Raw genomic sequence first — 19,911 nt, 5'->3', positions numbered from 1 at the left:
TCATACCATGCAATGGCATGTCACCAGTTACAAGTATGCCATTATAGATGATACGCTCGTGAAGTAACACCCCTTTAGCCCAAGGCGCGGGAAATGGACCATAGAAAATGATCTACTTTACGCACTGCATGTCAGTATACAGTAGTTTTCAATGACAACGTATGCAATCGTAATCAACGTATGCGAATTACGTACTTTCATTTATATCCGCAGAAATGCTGTTTATTTGTAACCTTGTGGAAGTCAGTAAAATCATTTGGTGGCTAGATAAGTAGGTACTAAAGAGAATAAATAATAACATAGAACCTAAGCGAGCGACTTGACCTAGTGTTAGCAGGCGAGTTGAAAGCGACATTGTCGCTTTAATGGCGGTGGCAGGGAAGGTGGTTGCACAGGCGCGCACACGGCGCACACCTCGCCGGCACGGGTAGGTACAGTGCGCTCGCACCTCGCCATGTACACACGCTCGCGTGGCTCACATGGCGCGTCGCCTGACGCTGCTTGCGCTGCTGGCGTGCGCGGTCGTCGCTCGCCGCCTACCTTCTTACTCCTCCTCGGATTCGGAATCGTTGGACCCATTGATAATATGGGACGACACCGAGGAGTCCTTCGAGACGACTCCTTTACCGCGTCCACGTACCCCTAAACCGACCAAAGTGAGACTTAAAAATGATAAAACTGTAAACAAAGACTCAAATAGTGAGAATAAAAGTAAGGTAGTTAAAAGTACAACAATCAACATTGAAAGCCACACAAACTTCTTAGTGACTAAACGGCCACCTGTCAAAGTGCAGCATAATCGACCCGATTTGGCAACGGGGGTGCAGTACCAATGGATAGGAGGGTCAGCCCAAGACGCCTATCGTCAAACTAGCACTCGGCGCCCTACAGTGCGAACCAAGAAGCCGACATCAACGCGTCGTCCAACCCCTGTGGCTCGCAGGACCCCGAAGCCAACGAAATCAACCGCAAATAATAATAAAATATGCCCTCCTAAGAAATCTGGATGGTTATCTGAGTTTTTTAACACAGATAAAGTGAAAAAAACGCCAAAGAAGCAAGCTAAGCCAGGTTGGTTTATAGGTGGGTAATTCAGTCCTATATATAGAATTATAAGTAATAACGGGTAATTCCGGGGTAGATGACCATAAGGGAGAGTTTGCCCATCGAAATATTTCATGGTTCTGATGGCTAGATGTCCCTAGTTCTTGTTTAGTACGCTTCACGTCATGCTTGGGAGCAAGAATGTGGCCAAATTTTTGGGAGAAAAAATTGTAAAAGTACGTAAAATACTTGTTGATTGTTATTGACTAGTGCAAATATTTCTTGGAGGGTTCATATTTTACATGGTGGTGATGTCTTATTCTAATGGTGTTATTTGCTTGGTGCAAAGTATACGGTTGTAGTTTTGTTCTAACCTAAATAAGAATGAAGTTCGAGTATCAACTTGTTTTGATTTTAGGCGTGGTCTTCTCTCCCGGACGAAAAGGAGAGATGGCCAGTTCAAGTTGGGGTATTATGGCCAGGCTTTCGAGTTCTCAAAACCAAATTTGCCAAGGAAGTTTTGAAGAACAAGTACCCCGTTTGTATTTGTCATATTTACAGCAAATTACATATTATATAAATATGAAATACTACTATTTCGCACACAAATTGTTAAATAAAATAATAAATATAACTTTAGCATATAGTTGTATGTGCATCAATGATGCGAATACATATCTCGAATATTTTTCATATTTAGGTATACCTAAATTCTTAAAACAATTATTGGTATGTTTGGGTAAATGTACCAACTTAGTAGTCATCAATGATAATGTCACATCTTACACGAGATGTGTATTTTTTAAATCGGTCTCGTATAAACAACAAATACGTATCTGTCTACTCGTAAGACTTGAAATAAATACCTATTTGTCTAAAATACCGGAAAAGACATGCCGAGAAAGTAGTGTCAAGGATAGATGTGATTATGGTCTACGTACGGGTCGTTTCAAGTGACTTTCCGGCTGTTATCGCGTGGCCAATCAGTGAGTTATGCGGAAAATGATCTGCAACTGCAAACCGCCAGTTGCCGGCGCCTGCGCTCGCGCAGGCTCTCACGCGCTATTAGCTACCTGCCCGTTTTCCCGCTGTCGGTCTCATCTGTCTCTATCTAAACCTACTCGCTAGACAAGGTAAAACGATGAGGGTTGGCGCGAAATTAAATTGTTCCTGCTCTCGCTCTGGTGGAGATTGGCCCGCCTGCCCCACTGGCGCACCGGTTTTCTACTCTTACATGCGCGAGTCATCTTGTTTATGTACACTGATTTGTACCACAAATTACTTGAATCATTTATTTCGTGGGACTATAAAGTCATAGTCAAGCAAAGAAACTAACTAAATTACTACAATGGAGGTATTTAGGTACTATAGTAAGTAGTAATATTAGCGTTTTCCCTGTTTCATCCTTAAAAAGCTCGAAGACCCGTTTGGCGACCAAACTAATCCCAATGAATTCAACTCCCTTGTTGGTAACAAAGCAGAATTAACGCCCTCGCCACGAGATTAATTCCTTGCATAAATTAATTTCTCGTTCTTAATTTAGTAGAAAATTATATCGAAATAGAACATAATATAGAATAAAAAGTAGAAATAGAGCACGCCTCCCCTCTAATTTTGGGAGTAACCAGAAGTTAATCTCGCGTCTGTGGCATTGGATCAGCTTAGTAACTATGATCCAACGAACAATCGTGCCAAACGGCGTCCCAAAGAGCGAATTATCAATTATCATTATCACAATTACCCAGCAATATAGGGGAGCGTCGGTTATATCGTACCTAGGGTTGCTAACTTTTTTATGGTGGAATATGGTATTTTCCAGAATAAGGCATCAAAAATATAGTACATTTCAAAAAAATATAGTACTTTTAGATAAAATACTAAACATGAGTGTAATATACGTTTAATCGGAAATATAGTATTTTAGCGTACTATATATTTTTCCAAAAGTATATAGTACAGAGAGCCAAAATATAGTACAATACTATATAATATAGTACGGTTGGCAACCCTAATCGTACCTGTGGATATTTTGTTTTTGAAGATAGTTACAAATGCGTTTGACTGTGCATACACCGTGTTTTTCAAAATCCTTTTAAAAATAAAGATAGTTTATTATTCAAGTAGGCATATTAATACAATGCGCTTATGAACGTCAAATAAAGCTACACCGGCTACATTCCCAACACCTCTGCCTCGAGAAGATTTAAGTCCCCCCTCAATTGGAGGAGGGTATCCCAATCCCCGTCATCCATTAATTACGTCACACGAATTTCTAGGTTTTTTTACCCCTCCCCCCCTCCTTGTCACACTTGGTCACATTTGGCAAACCCCTCCCCCCTGGTGTGACGTCACATTTCTTCAACGAAATCGGCAAATATTTATTTAATATTTTATCAAAATATTTTTGACAAAAGAAATATTAGTAATGTTATAACCCAAAACTGATTAAGAAATAAAATTAAACGAATAAAAACGATTATCGTTTCAAAAACTTGTTATTTAACTGTATAGCAAATAAAATAATTTAAATACATTTTCGGTTACTGAGTGGATGTAATTAATGGATGACCCCATATGGAACCGGCAACAAACTCGGCGGGACACATCTTTTCAAAACATTACATCTTATAATTTCAATCTTTGATTTCAAATTAAGTAAGGCACCGGCGGTATTCTAACTAACTCTTTTTATTTGTTTGACATAACGTTACGACCTAGTGACTAGAGAAAGAAGGCAATTTCCTTTTGAAATTTTTGTACCTCTAAGAATTTGAGATAAAGCCTACGAGACGTGTAAGAAATTTAATTGAAATGATAGTTGGCAAAATATTGATATTTTTCGTCATCATCACAAGGCTGTTATTGTAAAACTTGAAATTATTTTTATTTCCAGGTATTATTTCTAGTATATATAATTGGATTACAATGAAAACACCTTGGTTTGGAGGTGGGTGGACAAAAAAATCAAAACAAAAACAGCAAAGCACTACCACCACATCGACAACCACTAACGCACCTCTAACAACTTCTACAAGTGGTTGGTTTCAAACGTTGCTGGACTCGGAAGAAGACGACGGCGCATACGTTGTCAATGAAAGTAAGAACCTAAACATAGATAGGTACACTTATTAGGTTCGGTGAAAAAGTTTTTATACCTAGGTGTAAACTGTAAAGTTGTAGTAAAAACTCTATGGTTGTATGTACTGTTGTATCTGGCTGGTTTTGATACCATTCATTAAAAAAAAAACTACATCAAAAAAATATAAATAAAACTGAATGAAATTTTACTATTGTTTTTCTGTTTCTGTCCGCCAAAATGAGTGAATCTAAGGGTGGTATTCCACCTATCAATTTTTTTTGTCCAATGTGTAATGCGTCTCACATTTTGCTTTAATAAGAGCGCGAGACGCACTAACATTGGACAAAGAAATTGGGCAGGTGGAATACCACCCTAAGAAATAAATTCTGTAACTACATTTTGTAATTAAATTCATAATAGGAAAAAATGTGACACAAGCCGCAAATTTGTGCCTGATAAATCGTGTACAACGTTATACGTCACAAATCTTTCAGGCAATTAGACAAAAAAATATAGACCTTGATTGAGAAGTGTTAATTATGCATCGGCCGTAATACAGATTTTCACCTGCTTCGGTCTCTTCAGAATTCTTTATGTAGTGTTAGTTAACGTCACGAGATGACCGCCAAAAGTACTTGTCACAGTTTTTTGAGCAGAAGTCCCAAGATTGCTACAGCAATGGGATAAGTCACTACCTAAAAATGGCAATACAATAAGTTATTGAGGGTAATGGCACATTATAACTAAGTGTAAACAAACTATGTTAAAATAGTTATTTGTTTTACAAGGGGGCAAAGTTGTTTTTTAACCGCTCGTGCTAATATTGATACCCGACTTACCCGAGCAAGCGAAAGATTCCAAAATTCCACAAGCGTAGCGAGTGGTTCGAAAAATGGAATCTTGAGCGTTGCGAGGGTTTCAAAGCACGAGGGTTAAACAAAATTTGCCCCCGAGTGAAAAACAAAATTTTTCACCACACCAACCCGAAGCAAATATTAAATCTAAAATATCAAACAAAATCAAACCAAATCAAATTCAAATGAATGTTATTAAATATTTATCATCCAAAATCATCATTTAAAAGTCAATTCTACCAGCAAACATAAGAAAACAACTCAAAATTTGGATTTGATTACTTTGCCTCACATGTGAATTACTAATAGCAAAGTGCAACTTTGCTAAGTAAGTATCCGTATTTGAAGTGCAAATTAAGCCTTTCCGAGCTGGTGTGCTGAAAACGTCTTTCTCTTGTTGAATTTCTGTATTAGGTAGGTACATACGAAAAAACTCTTTCCCCGACCTATTAAAATGCAATCCATGCACATACATTGTAGTACGAGAGTAAAAACAAACCTAATCGATTCTGTGCATCTCACTTTCTTCTGATGTAATTGCTTTTAGATCGGACTAAGTAGATTACCTGGCCATGTCTACTTAGACATGGTCGATAATGATAATGATATAACAAGCCCGTACTTACCTTAAATAATCCTTTCCAATTTTATATGTATTAGAATACTAATAGTCTAATTTATTTTCGATAGAGAAAAAGCCGGCCAAGAAGTCGTTGAAGAAAAATTACAAAGGTTTTCAACTACTGAGAGCGTACCCAGACGCTCAGTGGAAAGTCCGCGAGATGCTGGACTTGCAAGAGGAGGCCCAGGGCTCGGACCTCATGTGGTGGACTCCGCCCTCGCTAAACGGATCAACCGACCTGCTGGTTCCGCCAGACCTCCTCGCCGACGTCAAAGATCACATGAAATCCTCTAAAATAGACTTTGATGTAGTTATTTGGGACTTGCAGGTATATGATATAACTTTTACTGTTTATGTACATACAAATCTTTAAAATAATTTTAAATGAATGAATTAGATGGCATTATAGGTATTAGAAGAAAAATAGTTCCAAAATGTTCTGTGTATCGTTTTATAATGGCTGTCCCGGAATCGAGGACATTTAACCAATTCGATAGCTAATATAGGAGCGAATGAAAAAGCTGGCATTCACAAATAAAAGAGCATTTACGGACAACTGCAAAACAAAATGTAAAACAATATAATAAATGAAAAATAGACAAAAGGTATAAAAAATATAAATACTATAGATGGTCAAGCAAATCTTTTCAGTAGAAAAAGGCGCGAAATTCAAATTTTCTATCAGACGATATCCCTTCGCGCCTACATTTTTCAAATTTTCCGCCTTTTTCTACTGACAAGATCTGCTTGACCACAGCTATATATAAAACCTTATTAGTCCTCGACAATGGCGTCAAACAACAACGACCGTACAGACCAAACTATTGGTGGATATCTAAGTTAATCTACGGGTAGAATTAGGCCAAGATAACTCTGCAACGATTTTGATAGCATAGACCGTGCAAGTGTTATTTATACGTCATAATTTCATAGAAGTTTGACGTCTAAAATAACACTTGCACAGTCTGGGCTATCAAAAACGCTGCAGACTTATCTTGGTCTAACTCTAGTCGTGTTCAGAAAAAAGGGTGGCAGTGCATATATGCATAGGTCGTCTACAAAAGATTCAGTGACTTAATGTATTCTTATTTATTACCTCGCTGTTCTTACGACCGAAAATATTTTTTAGAATTAAATCTTCTTGTTAATATTTTTGTGTCACGTGTCACAGAAAGCGATAACATATGAAAATCCCAGACTGTCAAAGAAGCAAAGACTGGAGTTGGAACAGCTGCGAGGGCACCCCATGACTTGGCGTCGATACCATCGCTACGCTGACATTCTGCGTTACTTGGAGTACTTGCAGCATCTCCATGCCGACCTCATCGAGCTAGTGCCCTTGGGGCGATCTTCCGAGGGACTACCATTGGTAGCTGTGAAGGTACTGAGACAAACAGGGTTTTATCTATAAGTAACTAATACATTATAGACACACTATCTGCCTACCTGTACCTACATTACTAAATAATATAATTGTATAATATATTACTATCCTGGATCGAAATTAAAAATTTAAATAATCTATCATCACTATGACCATGTAAGACCTAAAATTTTCTTATATTTATTCAGATTTCACTTCCAACGAATGAAACTCAATCGGCGGGAATAAAATCTAAGGATCCTAAAAAGAAATGGCAGTTGCGTTCTCGAATGAAGCCGGCAGTGTGGCTTGAGGCAGGAGCGCACGCTCGCGAGTGGATTGCGCCCGCTGTTGCTACTTGGATTCTCCACGCACTAGTTGAAGGCGAAAAGGGCCTAGGTAATTACTAATCAAAGCAATTTAGGTCAAGAAAGAAGAAACGCGACCCGACACAGCTTCCGAAGCAGGAACGCTTTAGAGGCCACTCCTACCCTCATGATGGTATCAAAGGATATTCACTCTTTCTCATTTAGAAGGTAAGTCACTAAGGAGAAGATGCAAGCCTTCGGGCCCGAATGATGTGCACCGAGATAGTGCCAGCGCACTTATAATAGGTAATCTAAGGGCCGGTAATCTTACTGCAACGTCGGCGTGCATCAGTTCCCACTTCCTATACAAGTTGCAGTCCGTCTGTATCGACCCTAAGACACTTAACACAGTACATGCAGTCCCTGTGACCGAAACCGGCTAGATCTCATCAGCTCAGCTTACCTATCAATCTAACTAATCTAAGACATTAAGTATTACTGAAATACATACCTAGTATTTAGTTGCTTATAACTTCTCATATACTTAAGTTACTGACAATTTTTAGGTATGGCTTTTAATTTATAATTTAATAAAAATACCGGTACCGCTCCAGTAGCTTGAATATAGTTACTTAGAGAAACGTAGGTATAGGTAGATATGCCAAACCGTTTGTACACGTTTTATGTAAAGATCGCTATCGTGTGCATCTATGTGTGTATCAAGGTAGTTAATGATAATTTTACGAGCTAAATTAGTGTTTATTAGCTCTGCGATTATTCAGCATTTTATATTGCTTGCCATATTAACTCATATAACGGTAAGAAACTAGAAAATATAGATAGATAAACCATTTATTCGTTTGCCACAATACACACATACTTACCTACATATATCATCTTCGTACCTTAAATTCTAACAGAAGTGAGACAAAAAAAAGTTTGAGTGAGTGTATTAAATTCTTACATATTTTTTGTGTGAATTATTTTGTTATCGGTAATATCATAATATGTATACAGCAAGATATTAAATATCGACACGGATAAAGTGTCAAAAATATGTAGGTACACACTAATTTAATGTAGGGCAATCAGTATTGCGCGATAGGTACCTACATATTTATGGCACCTGTTCGTGTCGATATTTAATACCTTGACTGTATCTACCTCTATGTCTAGGTAGACAGACTTGTTTTCGTTTCACGTATGTCGAGGACTGATTTTGGTTCTTTTCATTGCATCAGGCGCAGAGCTCGATGTACTCAAACAGGCCGACTTCTACATAATGCCAGTGTTAAACCCAGACGGCTACGAGCATTCCCACACGCACGACCGACTGTGGAAGAAAACGCGGTCTCGGCTTCAAGACCAATCTGAGGACTATTATATCGGCTGGTTAGTAATACAATTGATTTACATAATATATTTTTTTACTACGAATTTGTAGCCTTCGGCGTACAGACACTAGGTCCGTGGGGTAGCGGGGCTCGGGGCGCAAATTTACAAAAGCTATACTATTTCAGTCACGACTCAGATTCTAATAGGTGAGCTTTTGTTTATGCATATTACTTGACAATATCTATACCGTTTCGGTAAAAAGTAGTCGCTGAAATGGATTAGCTTTTTGCATACATATTTTCAAATATTATTCACGACAAAACCTAGTCGAGTTTAGTAAGTTCAGTCACGTTTGAATGTGATATCAAAATGTTAATAATACTCATTTACTCAAATGGTTTAGATTTTGTCGCGATATATTTAAACATTACTGCTCTCACAATACCTAGTCGAGCGGAGTCTCGCCGTCATTATTCAATATTATTCATCGAGTATTATTTGTATGTACGACACTACAGTTCACTGAATATTGATTTCAACATTATTTTTTTACTAAATTACCTTTCACCTCCCTCCTCCTTGCTTCGTACTCCTCAGTGCTGAGGGTCGTGACCTCCTAGTGGAGCACATGATTCACCTAGTATTCATGTAAATTGCCAAAAAAGTAGTTTAGATTAGTTTGATCTGCAACCTCCAAGAAAACGAAATGTTGCTGGAAAAGTGGGTTAGGTTAGGTTAGAACTGCGATCCCCAAGAAAACGAACTGTTACCAAAAATGTGGGTTAGGTTAAGTTAGAACTGCGACCCTCAAGAAAATGAACTGTTGCCAGACAAGTGGCTTAGGTTAGAATTGCAGCCCCCAGGAATATAAACTGTTGCCAGAAAAGTCGTTCTATGTAAAAAAAAGTCGGTTCGCTGTTTGGTCGCAGTTCACCTAACACGCTCCTCCTCGCTTCGCTCGTCGTCGCACCTATCTTGACTCAGTGAACTCTGTCAAATGACTAGACGATATCGTATTAATAAATATCTAGCACATTGAATGATTTGACCAAAGAAATGTACTTACTCCAAACGTTGTACACATACTCGTAATAATAATCTACTTAACAATAATTTTATAAAGTAAAACGTTGTCATGATGAAAATTTGGCGAATGTTGGTTGCCAAAGTAAATCATCTGCGAAAAGTTGTCTGGCAAGTGAAATTCGGACAATAAAACATCGGAGAAAAGGCAAAATACCGTAGTAAATCTTGATCCTTAAATAAATCATCTACTTCGTTATGTACCAATGTATTATAAAATACAGTCGACTTATAATTGTATTACGATTTCACACTAAACATGTCCTAATAAGAAATCTCAACTGATATAGTTCTTAGATGAAAAAAAATTAGGCATTTTTAAGTAATTAGCACGAACGGTAATTAATACAATACAATCGGAGTCATTACTAAAATATTATTCAAGTTTTAGATCGCAACAAACTAGCATTTGTAGCAACAATATCCATATTACTTTAGCCAATAAAGCCTATACGATTTCAGTAAATTTCTGTACTGTAATGGATTAGGGTTTGGTCAAGTTTTGTCCAAACAAAAGCTAATCCAGTTCAGTTCGCATCTGGACCTTATCAGTATAGGCTTTGTAAATTCGCGCTCGGGGCTCCACAAGGAGCTCAGCAAACGCCTAAGGCAGGCCACAGGTGACCCTCGCGCCGGCAGCTTTCTCGCGCAAAGATTGGCCATAGCAATCCAGCGCGGGAACGCTGCCTGCGTGATGGGCACCTTACCAAGGGCGCAAAATTTTGATAGGTATTTTTAATTTTTTAGCTTTAGTTTCTAGTTGTAGTTAATTTTAGTTTTGTATTCATTTTATACACTTATTATACAATAAATGACTTATATTTTCATTGGAATCTGTATGAAATGCTTTTTTTACCTATCACTAATAAAATGATGATAAAATAAGTGGGGTTAATTATCTAATCTTTTGAACTTTTCGTGACGAACCATGTACCTACTATAAGTTATAAACTTATAACTGGCGTGCAAGCGGGCTCAACGCTCAATGTACCATCGCTCACACTGTTAACTGTACATTGGTTGACCTTATGCCTTTTGTAATAAGGTCCACCGATGTACAGTTAGGAGTGTTGCTGTTTGTACGGAGCTAGAATGTTTCCAGTCCAACACACTCTTTCGGGAATAGCCACGTAAGCCGTGTGTTTATGTGATTCTAGATTCAAACCTTTAATGAATGAATTCCATTCAGAATATGTCATGCAGTTTTGCGGCACGCTGTAGGTACATTTTTGGCATGCTGTGTGTGTAGCCAAGTTTCTATTGAAGTCTTGAAATAATTCTTCTGAAGACGACTTATATTTATTTTTCAAAAAGGAGAGGTCCTTATTCCGATACGGTTTGTTTTCGTTGACGCAACCTTAGCGTTTTATAACTAATTAATATATTTTCTAACGAATTATATGCATACATTTATCTTAAAATGACTCGTTGCCAATACAAGTAGCTACAAGAGGTAATTCTGCCGTGGCCGCGAAGTTTTCTCTTTAGTGGAATATGTGGCGATGGCACCATTTATATAACTGTTTCTTACCGGACACAGTTCCTTATCTTGTTTCAACAGACATAAACATTGAACTATGTTTATATAGACCATTTCCACTAAACAGGTTGAGAGCGCTGGCCGCTGGAGGCAGAGGCATAAGGCGTGTGGCTTCAAAACCGGAAGTCGTGGGTTCAATACGAAACCTCGACTCATGCAAATGTGTTACTTGGAACTCATATTTCATACAGGGGTACAGAATATGATTTTATAATAATGTCTGATAGTCTCCCCTCTGCCTTGGAAGCTCAGATAGCAATTGCCTTCGAAAAGACCAGTATAGCCGAAGAACCACGAATCCACGACTATTGATTTGGAACCCGCACGCTTAACTGCTACATAATCATAATCATATCGTTTATTGCACCATGGTAAGAAGTTGTTACAAAAAATACAAAGTATACAGGGTGATTTCGGGGTCGTGATCCAGAACCACTTTTTCTGGCTCTGTAAATGATCCACATTATCATATGGTAGTATTTGATTAAAAGATAATTACTTGAATTATTCTTATTTTTCAAGTAAAATTAATGTTATACTAAGTAATTATGGTCACCCTATGACTTTTGACATACGCTGTATGGAAAGCGACAAGACGTCACATTGAGTAGGGTCACCAAATTATATGCAAAAATGTTTTTTCCTACTTGTCATCTGGCAAATAATCATCATTATTGGTGATAAACAATAATTAACAACATCATTAGGCTCATCTTTGGATTCTGTATGATGTCTAGCTCTCTTGCTCCACGACCCCGAAATCACCCTGTATAAGTATCACATTATGGACCCCAGAAGGGTGTTGCTAACATTTTCTTAATCTAAGTATTAATGAGATTACATACTACATACTATACGTACTAACTTTGTAACATGAACAAGCCTTATAATAACGGTAGGTATATCAAAACCAGCTCTCAAATTTCATCATTATATGTTTAGCCGTTTTTGCGCGAACGAGTAACAAACAAGGCAAAAACGCTTGGAACCTACTATGGGTACAAGGCGAAGATATAGGTACAAACTTTACAGAGATAAATTATATACTTAGATCCTCGTACAATAGATAACATCCATAACTCAAGCATAAATAGGCATTCGTGACGAACACACAACTAAATGCCCTTACCAGGATTCGAACCCCTGGACTTCCAGCTTCGCAGGCCGGGCTACTAGTGACTTGGCTAGGAGGCTGTTACATTAGGTTTTTTTATATCGATTACACAGTTTGGTCGACATAGTGACCAGCTACTGCTTTTTTGTGAGAAGATTCAAGGACGAAAAGGAAAAGAAATTTACAGAAATAAGGATAGCGAAAAGCAAGAATAGAGAAGAGAAGTTGACGTGCAGCAAAACAATAACGCTATTTACAGAATGTGTTAAATTAGGTAATGACTCACACGTTTTTCCCAGTTATCGAGGTTATTTTTTGAAAACCATTACACTGCACTATTATTAGTAGGTACATGTTTAAGTAGTTCTCTTTCTCTTTAACAGGTTTCCATGGAATTGGGGGCGCACAGACTGTGTTGGGGTGGACGCTGACCGCAACTGGGATTACCATTGGGGCGAAAAGGATTCTTCACGAGACCCTTGCGCGGACAACTACGCTGGACCCCATCCCTTCAGCGAGCCTGAGACCAGGGCCGTCTCTGAGTTCTTGGCTGAGCACAGGGGACAGATAAAGGTAATCAAATGAAAAGGCTGTTATAACGGGGACCGCGTGTTACGTGTATACTGTGCGAACGGAGAAAGCAAACGGAACTATCGCGGGGTTAAAAACGACTAAACCTATTTACTCACAGAACTAAACGATGAACCCTCCTTTGAAATAAATATACATAGGTAAAACTACTGAATAAAAAATACTCGTAACATCAATTCGTAACGTAAAGTCAATTAAATTCGGTTTGCAATTAATTCCGACTTAGGTAGGTACGTAGTTAGTGTAAGATAATAACAATAAGTACAGTCAACTGTAAAAATATGGGTGTAGCCAACTTATTCAAAAATATGTCCCATAGTTCTTAATTCGCTGACATAAGGGACATATTTTTGAGATGATTTGTGCACCCATATTTTTACAGTTGACTGTACTTATTGTTATTGTCTTACACTAACTACTTACAGCTGATAAAGTTATTGAAGAAATAAGTAAGACAACGTAATCTGTTAGCATAAAAGATACATGTTTAACTAAACGAACAAACGATAGCGCCATATCTTTCACCTTTCTTGTCTGTAATTAATCCCACTCGTATAATTACGGTTTTCTTTTACTGACTGGTAGTAATTATCTGATCACTGACGTTTTCCAGTAGCTTCGACCCCGTTTGCAACTCATTTCATGAAAGTATTAAAATGTAGGTATCTACCCACCTACCGCAGGGCTCTTGCACTTATCCTAAATAACGTACCTAAATAAAATGCTAATATTAATAGGTAGGTACGTAACGTATGCACAAAATGGTTTCAATGCAAATGAAACTAGCTATACAAATATTGTTATTGTTTTAAGTAAGTACTTATACGTAATAAGACTAATAAGATTCTGATATTACTGATTGAACCTATGTTATTGCTATTATTTTGACATTGGAAATGTCTTTTCGTTCGCTCCAGTATACGGTCCGATTTCACGAAAAAGTGCGATCCCCTTATATCTCGGAAAGTTGTGAAGATATGATATTAAAAAATAGGCTCAAAAGACGCATAATCACGAGAGCTATAAGGTGCAAAAATAATTATTCGAGAAAGTCAATAACAAAAAAAGTTATGGTCGAAATAGTGAAAATAAAATTCAATTTTTTCCGAATTTTTGATTTTGGTGCTCGATAATTTGGAAACGAAGAATGATATCAAAAATTTGAGAAAAACGGCTCTGGACAATTTAGTCAGCTACAATTTGAGCCTAAAACAAAGACGATCGGGTTAAGGGTTTGCCCTGTAGCCTAACCTTAAAATAGTCAAAAAGTCAGAACGACATTTTTCACAGGACATTTATGACTTCATGTTTCGCAGAGTTCGTTATCGGTGTTTGTTGTGAATTATCGGGATTATGACGGCAGAATAACACTTGCACTGCGTGGGCTTTCAAAATCGCTGCAGATTTTTCTTGGTCTAACTCTATCTATCCTGTTTGAGACGGGCGTAGATAACGCACTATTCGACAATCTATGCATTCTTGTGGTGGTGGAAATAGAAATAGAGATAGAGGCAGAGGCAGAGGCAGAGGCAGAGGCAGAGGCAGAGGCAGAGGCAGAGGCAGAGGCAGAGGCAGAGGCAGAGGCAGAGGCAGAGGCAGAGGCAGAGGCAGAGGCAGAGGCAGAGGCAGAGGCAGAGGCAGAGGGAGAGGGAGAGGGAGAGGGAGAGGGAGAGGGAGAGGGAGAGGGAGAGGGAGAGGGAGAGGGAGAGGGAGAGGGAGAGGGAGAGGGAGAGGGAGAGGGAGAGGGAGAGGGAGAGGGAGAGGGAGAGGGAGAGGGAGAGGGAGAGGGAGAGGGAGAGGGAGAGGGAGAGGGAGAGGGAGAGGGAGAGAGGGAGAGGGAGAGGGAGAGGGAGAGGGAGAGGGAGAGGGAGAGGGAGAGGGAGAGGGAGAGGGAGAGGGAGAGGGAGAGGGAGAGGGAGAGGGAGAGGGAGAGGGAGAGGGAGAGGGAGAGGGAGAGGGAGAGGGAGAGGGAGAGGAGAGGGAGAGGGAGAGGGAGAGGGAGAGGGAGAGGGAGAGGGAGAGGGAGAGGGAGAGGGGAGAGGGAGAGGGAGAGGGAGAGGGAGAGGGAGAGGGAGAGGGAGAGGGAGAGGGAGAGGGAGAGGGAGAGGGAGAGGGAGAGGGAGAGGGAGAGGGAGAGGGAGAGGGAGAGGGAGAGGGAGAGGGAGAGGGAGAGGGAGAGGGAGAGGGAGAGGGAGAGGGAGAGGGAGAGGGAGAGGGAGAGGGAGAGGGAGAGGGAGAGGGAGAGGGAGAGGGAGAGGGAGAGGGAGAGGGAGAGGGAGAGGGAGAGGGAGAGGGAGAGGGAGAGGGAGAGGGAGAGGGAGGGAGAGGGAGAGGGAGAGGGAGAGGGGAGGGGAGAGGGAGAGGGAGAGGGAGAGGGAGAGGGAGAGGGAGAGGGAGAGGGAGAGGGAGAGGGAGAGGGAGAGGGAGAGGGAGAGGGAGAGGGAGAGGGAGAGGGAGAGGGAGAGGGAGAGGGAGAGGGAGAGGGAGAGGGAGAGGGAGAGGGAGAGGGAGAGGGAGAGGGAGAGGGAGAGGGAGAGGGAGAGGGAGAGGGAGAGGGAGAGGGAGAGGGAGAGGGAGAGGGAGAGGGAGAGGGAGAGGGAGAGGGAGAGGGAGAGGGAGAGGGAGAGGGAGAGGGAGAGGGAGAGGGAGAGGGAGAGGGAGAGGGAGAGGGAGAGGGAGAGGGAGAGGGAGAGGGAGAGGGAGAGGGAGAGGGAGAGGGAGAGGGAGAGGGAGAGGGAGAGGGAGAGGGAGAGGGAGAGGGAGAGGGAGAGGGAGAGGGAGAGGGAGAGGGAGAGGGAGAGGGAGAGGGAGAGGGAGAGGGAGAGGGAGAGGGAGAGGGAGAGGGAGAGGGAGAGGGAGAGGGAGAGGGAGTAGGTGGTATAAATAAATAAATATTAGGGGACATCTTACACAGATCAAACCTAGCCCCAAACTAAGCAAAGCTTGTACTATGGGTGCTAGGCGACGATATACATACTTGTATAGATAAATACATACTTATATCTTATATACATAGAAAACAACCATGACTCAGGAACAAATATTAGTGTTCATCACACAAATAAATGCCCTTACTGGGATTCGAACCCAGGACCATCGGCTTAGCAGACAGGGTCACTATCCACAACATAAACACACGCTGTTTTGGTCATCGGACTCGTCTCGATGAGCACTTAGGAGAGTAGTACCCAAGATAGAGCTGATGCTGAACCCTGGCTGTACACCTAAAGGAACTCAGGTTTGTTGCAACATAGGCACACGCTGTTTTGGTCATCCGACTCGTCTTGATGAGCACTTAGGAGAGTAGTACCCAAGATAGAGCTGATGCTGAACCCTGGTTGTACCTAGCGGAACTCAGGTTTGGTGCAACATAGGCACACGCTGTTTTGGACACCCGATTCGTCATGATGAGCATTACCCAAGATAGCTGATGCTGAACCCTGGTAGTACCTATTGGAACTCAGGTTTGGTGCAACATAGACAAACGCTGTTATGGTCATCTCTCGTCGCGTCAAACTGCTGTCAAGAAAATTTCATATCTTGCAGCAAATGGGCCGCTGCCGATCACCACTTCTCGAGTTGACTACGGATTTGCCGTGTAATAATTTTCTTGTACTTTGAACATTAATATATCCTGCTTATTAATCGAAAAATGAAATATGTACCTATACTTATGCGCCACGGCGACAATTATTCAAACTTGGATACGCGTGTGGAAATTTTGCAATTTGTTTGTTCACATGCGTTATGTCCAGGATACTTGTGTTAGTCTAAGAATAAAATAATTATCATTCAACGTTGTAGTTTTATTTTGTAACTTTTTCCTTATCCAGACTTTCTCGTCGCTCAGCGACAATATTTTTTCGAATTCCGTAGATTCATTTCCAATGTGCTCGATAGTCGTGTGAGGCACGAAATCTGTGAATTTTTTATACTTATTACTGCACAGACAAACGGACAATGATGGTTGGTTGGTTTGAAATAAGATCAGCATTTTAATTGGTTACTCGTATTAAATAAGCTTCAATCAGGCAGGCCATTTCACCTTTTCTTGGAAAAGAACCGTAGAAATCAGAAGTTCAAACCTCAAAGTCATTATCCAGTTCTGTGTCTTGAAAGAAACGTTGCCAAGAAAGGGATAGTTATTTTTTCATTTACTTGTTCCAGGTGTACATCAGCCTGCACGCGTATTCGCAGGCATGGCTGGTGCCGAGCTCGCACGCTCACGCGCCGTTTGCCGACGATGGCGTGCTGGTGGAAATGGGCAAGCTGGCTACCGCTGCGCTCGCTGATATGTACGGCACTAAGTATCAGGTAGGTACGGGTACGCTTGTAGCGTAAGCGTAGTATCGACGACGACGTATGTTAGTGAAGATGGGCAACTGACTATAGTCTGGCCACCCATGTAGGTACTTTATCGAGGTAGGGAAGCGAGATTAGTGCCGAGTTGGCTACTGGCAGAGATGAGCGCTGGCCACCGCTGCGCTAGCACTGAATATATATGCACCTAGTACACTATTTCACACGTCAAACCAACTGGTAGCCAGCCAGATAGCTTAGGTGTTCAGACCGCCAACCAGCGCCATTGCACTGGAAGATGGGACCTGAGATTCTAAGAACATGTTTTCTGCTGCAGGTCGGAACAGCAGCCGAGATTCGGCAGCCGGCTTCGGGTATGTCACACGACTGGGCAAAAGCGCGCGCCAACATCAAATTCGCCTACCACGTGGATCTGCGCGACTCCTTCGGGCCCTACGGCTTCCTACTGCCTGGCTCACAGATAGTATCCACGGCCCGCGAGACGTGGCAGGCTGTAAAAGCTATTGTAGATAATTTAAGCCCTGGATCATAAATGACTTACTTATTAAAAGTACTATTAAAATCGTTTGTCATTGCGCAACGCGTTATTTGAGAATTACAAGACAAATTTTTTGCATGTTTCAGAAACTTTGTGGAGAACTACTTGACGAATTGTTTCCACTTTTATTATTGTTAGTATTAAGTAGGTACAAGCGTCAAATTCGTAATGCTAAGGTGAATTAAACTTGACTGGCTATTTGATGTGCGGTCCAGACAATTCAACTTTGTGACCTAGTGGAAGAGAATTAGCCTTAATGTACCGGGCATAAGCATTTACGTCATTTAACTTGTTGTGAAAATGGCATTAATATAATGATTACAAAATTGTTTGTGAATTATCGTTTTATTATTTTGATTATAGTAGGAAGCTAATATTGCCTTGTGACAAACTGTTGGGATATTTCTATGCGTAATAAGTAGGTAGGTAGCTAATTGTATAGCTAATTTAAGCCCCACTTTCATTTTGAGATCTTGACACGTAATCTGGGAGAAAATGCAAAATTTATCAACGTAGTCATTCACAAAAGGATGATTTATAATGACATGCATTAATCACACCAACAAACTGATTAGATTTACCTAATGACGGTATGTAACGCCCATTAGATATGACATAATAGTTATATGATTCAAGTGCGAAAAATAGGAATTCGCAACGAGCGGCGAATTTTAAACCATATGCACGACCGAAGGGAGTGTTTTAAATCGACACGAGTTGCGAATTACATAAGTATTCGCACGTGTATCGTAGGTACAATGTTTTACAGTACATATATGGCCCTTTAAATTTTCGACGCAGTTACGTATTGTGCTTATTATAGCACAGGTGTTAATACAGAAGCATTAATTAATTCAGGTGCTTTTTTAAACGTAATTTTTTGAGTTTCGCAGTGTGAGGTTTGTACATCGTTCTTTTAACTATTTTAAAAATATTTTTGGTGGACTAGGCGGCCGAATCCAAATAGCTTTTACGTTAAAATTTTGCTAACGAGGTATAATATATTCAATATAGACTCGAGTTTGCAATATTTTTTTACTCCCAGAGTTAACACAAGGTTTTTCATCATACTTACAAAGAAAAAACAACATTTTAAGCGAAATAATGCTTAAATGCGATACGATACGAATTAGGAAATAAGAATAACTTACCCTTTAATGAATTCGGCATCAGAACACGGCATAAGTAAGTAGGTATCTGAAATGATTAAAAACAATGTTAGACAAGGAACCCGCTTATCTTCATATTTTGCTTTTTAGACTTTCAAAGTTTTATGCAAGAGATCGCTCTTAACCACCCATCATTGTACTTCCTCTCCTTATTGTATATTACATATTTGGGCTGTCTACCCCTCAACTCATAAATTAAAAAAAAACCTTTCAAAATACCTTGGTACTTAAATATTTTCTAATGACTCCTCTACACCATCGGCAATGATGGTCCATTACAGAATGGGCGACGATTCCATCGTGTGGGCACGCGCAAAATCATGACCGCCACTTCCTTTTATGTTTGCCCAAAAACCGACAGAATGGCGATTACGCTCCATCATCGTTTATCATGGGCCACTGTCTGTAGGTCATTAAAGATCAGTTTTCCTAGGATAGCGGTGCCGTCATATAGCGGCCGTCTCCATACTAAATAATACGGCTAAATATGGATGTCGTAGTATTTGTACGGAGCTAGACGACCGCTATGACGGCACCGCTATCATCAAAATCAAAAATCAAAAATGTCTTTATCCTATAGGAAACCAGAGCATAAGCCCTCCACACGATCGGGTTCACCTGCAATTATTGCCCATCATGGCCATTGTGTAGAGGAGCCATTAGAAAACGCGTGACCCAATGTCGCGGCGGTAGGGTAGGAGGCACCCCAGGCAGGGGTAATATAACTTCTTAAGTTGAGGGGTGAATTTAGGTACACTCAGCAACAAATAGATACTGACTTCCAAAATGGCCAAATATGTACCTATAGTTGGTCAAACCAATTTGTCAGTCAGTAAGAACCAGGAAAACTATACTCATCTTTTTCTTTTGGGTGCTAGTAGGTACTATACTCTGTATCTTTAGGTATTTAAATAAAAGTAAACAAAATGTACCCTCAAATGGTTTGTTTAC

At 40.4% G+C, this 19,911-nt stretch overlaps 1 protein-coding gene across 2 annotated transcripts; it reads left to right on the top strand.

Annotated features, from left to right (window-relative positions):
* The first annotated feature begins 287 nt into the window (after positions 1–287).
* LOC134793132 (carboxypeptidase A4-like) lies at positions 288–18,128 on the top strand. Of its 2 annotated transcripts, none has more exons than XM_063764693.1 (9): positions 288–1,083; positions 3,938–4,141; positions 5,668–5,927; positions 6,771–6,980; positions 7,172–7,361; positions 8,512–8,662; positions 12,726–12,915; positions 17,101–17,247; positions 17,570–18,128. In XM_063764693.1, the coding sequence occupies exons 1-9, from the start codon at positions 480–482 to the stop codon at positions 17,783–17,785; spliced, it is 2,172 nt and encodes a 723-aa protein (XP_063620763.1). In that variant the 5' UTR covers positions 288–479; the 3' UTR covers positions 17,786–18,128. The 2 variants fall into 2 exon arrangements, with proteins under 2 accessions (XP_063620763.1, XP_063620764.1); XM_063764694.1 differs by having other exon boundaries at positions 289–1,071.
* The last annotated feature ends 1,783 nt before the right edge of the window (positions 18,129–19,911 follow it).

This window comes from Cydia splendana, chromosome 8 (assembly GCF_910591565.1).
Source record: "Cydia splendana chromosome 8, ilCydSple1.2, whole genome shotgun sequence".
Taxonomy (NCBI): Eukaryota; Metazoa; Arthropoda; class Insecta; order Lepidoptera; family Tortricidae; genus Cydia; species Cydia splendana.
The sequence above is the reverse complement of the archived record's forward strand: the minus strand, read 5'-3'. Positions and strand labels throughout refer to the sequence as shown.